Here is a 1,363-nt window from a genome sequence, read left to right as displayed (position 1 = left end):
AAAGACCCCCTAGAACCTCAAGCCCTGAGCCCCATGTCTCAGGATACTCTTCAATGGCCATTGCTCTAGTATAACCAAAGACAACTATCATACCCCCCAGATAAACTAAAAATATCATTAAACCCATATAAGCCCCCCCCCAATTTAAAATAATCACACAACCAATCACACCACTAACAATGAACGCTGAAACCCCCATAAATAGGAGAGGGCTTAGGAGAAAATCCTACAAACCCCATAACCAATAATACACTTCATGTAAATAAAACATACGTCATTGCTTCCATAGGGACTCCAACCATAACCAATGATACGAAAAACCATCGTTGTACTTCAACTACAAAAGCACCAATGATTCCGATAGGCAAATCCAACCCAATCGTAAAAATCATCAACCACTCCCCGGCTTCTCCGGCCCCACCCATACCCAGGCCACAGTGACCTGGGCCCTGTGGGTCCCGGCTTCCGAGGGCGGGCTGGCCCTGGGCTCCTCCGGCATTCCTGAAGGGGTGGAGCCTGTGGGCCTATATAAGGGCCGCTGGCCGGCTGGGCCGGCCTCCTGGCCGGACCTGCTCGCCGTGCACAGGCCGACTGAGGGGCACTGGAGCCCGCCGGCCTCTCTCTGCCCGTGTCTGTCCGCGAAATTCCGGCCAGGTCTCCCCGCGATGGCTCTCCCGACACCCGGCGACGCCGCCCTCCCGGCGGGAGCCCGAGGACGAGGACGGCGAAGGAGACTCGTTTGGACCCCGAGCCAGAGGGAGGCCCTGCGAGCCTGCTTTGAGCGGAACCCGTACCCGGGCATCGCCACCAGGGAAGAGCTGGCCCAGGCCATCGGCATTCCGGAGCCCAGGGTCCAGATTTGGTTTCAGAACGAGAGATCGCGCCAGCTGAGGCAGCACCGGCGGGAATCTCGGCCCTGGCCGGGGAAACGCGGCCCGCAAGAAAGCAGGCGAAAGCGGACCGCCGTCACCCGGTCCCAGACCGCCCTGCTCCTGCGAGCCTTCCAGCAGGATCGCTTTCCAGACATCGCCACCCGGGAAGAACTGGCCAGAGAGACGGGCCTCCCAGAGTCCCGGATTCAGATTTGGTTTCAGAACCGGAGGGCCAGGCACCCAGGCCAGGGTGGCGGGGCACCGGCGCACGCAGGCGGCCCGGACGACGCGGCCCCCGGCGGGTGTCCCCCCCGCTCCCTCGCCGGTCGCCTTCACCCACACCGGGGCGTGGGCAACGGGGCTTCCCGCCCCCCACGTGCCCTGCGCGCCCTGGACTCTCCCACCGGGGGCTTTCGTGGGCCAGGGAGCAGGGGCCGTCGCCCCGCCGCAGCCCAGCCAGGCTGCGCAGGCAGCAGGGATCTCCCATCCTG

General features: G+C 62.7%; 1 protein-coding gene across 1 annotated transcript; it reads left to right on the top strand.

The window, feature by feature from the left end:
- Positions 1 to 665: 665 nt before the first annotated feature.
- Positions 666 to 1,353, top strand: LOC112617477 (double homeobox protein 4C-like; the record flags this gene model as incomplete). Its single annotated transcript, XM_025374245.1, is given in 2 exon segments — positions 666 to 1,172; positions 1,174 to 1,353. Coding segments are annotated over 2 exon segments (687 nt in total), but the record flags the coding sequence as incomplete, so codon positions are not given.
- Between the last annotated feature and the right edge of the window lie 10 nt (positions 1,354 to 1,363).

This window comes from Theropithecus gelada, unplaced genomic scaffold (genome assembly GCF_003255815.1).
Source record: "Theropithecus gelada isolate Dixy unplaced genomic scaffold, Tgel_1.0 HiC_scaffold_1965, whole genome shotgun sequence".
NCBI classification, from domain to species: domain Eukaryota; kingdom Metazoa; phylum Chordata; class Mammalia; order Primates; family Cercopithecidae; genus Theropithecus; species Theropithecus gelada.
The sequence above is the reverse complement of the archived record's forward strand: the minus strand, read 5'-3'. Positions and strand labels throughout refer to the sequence as shown.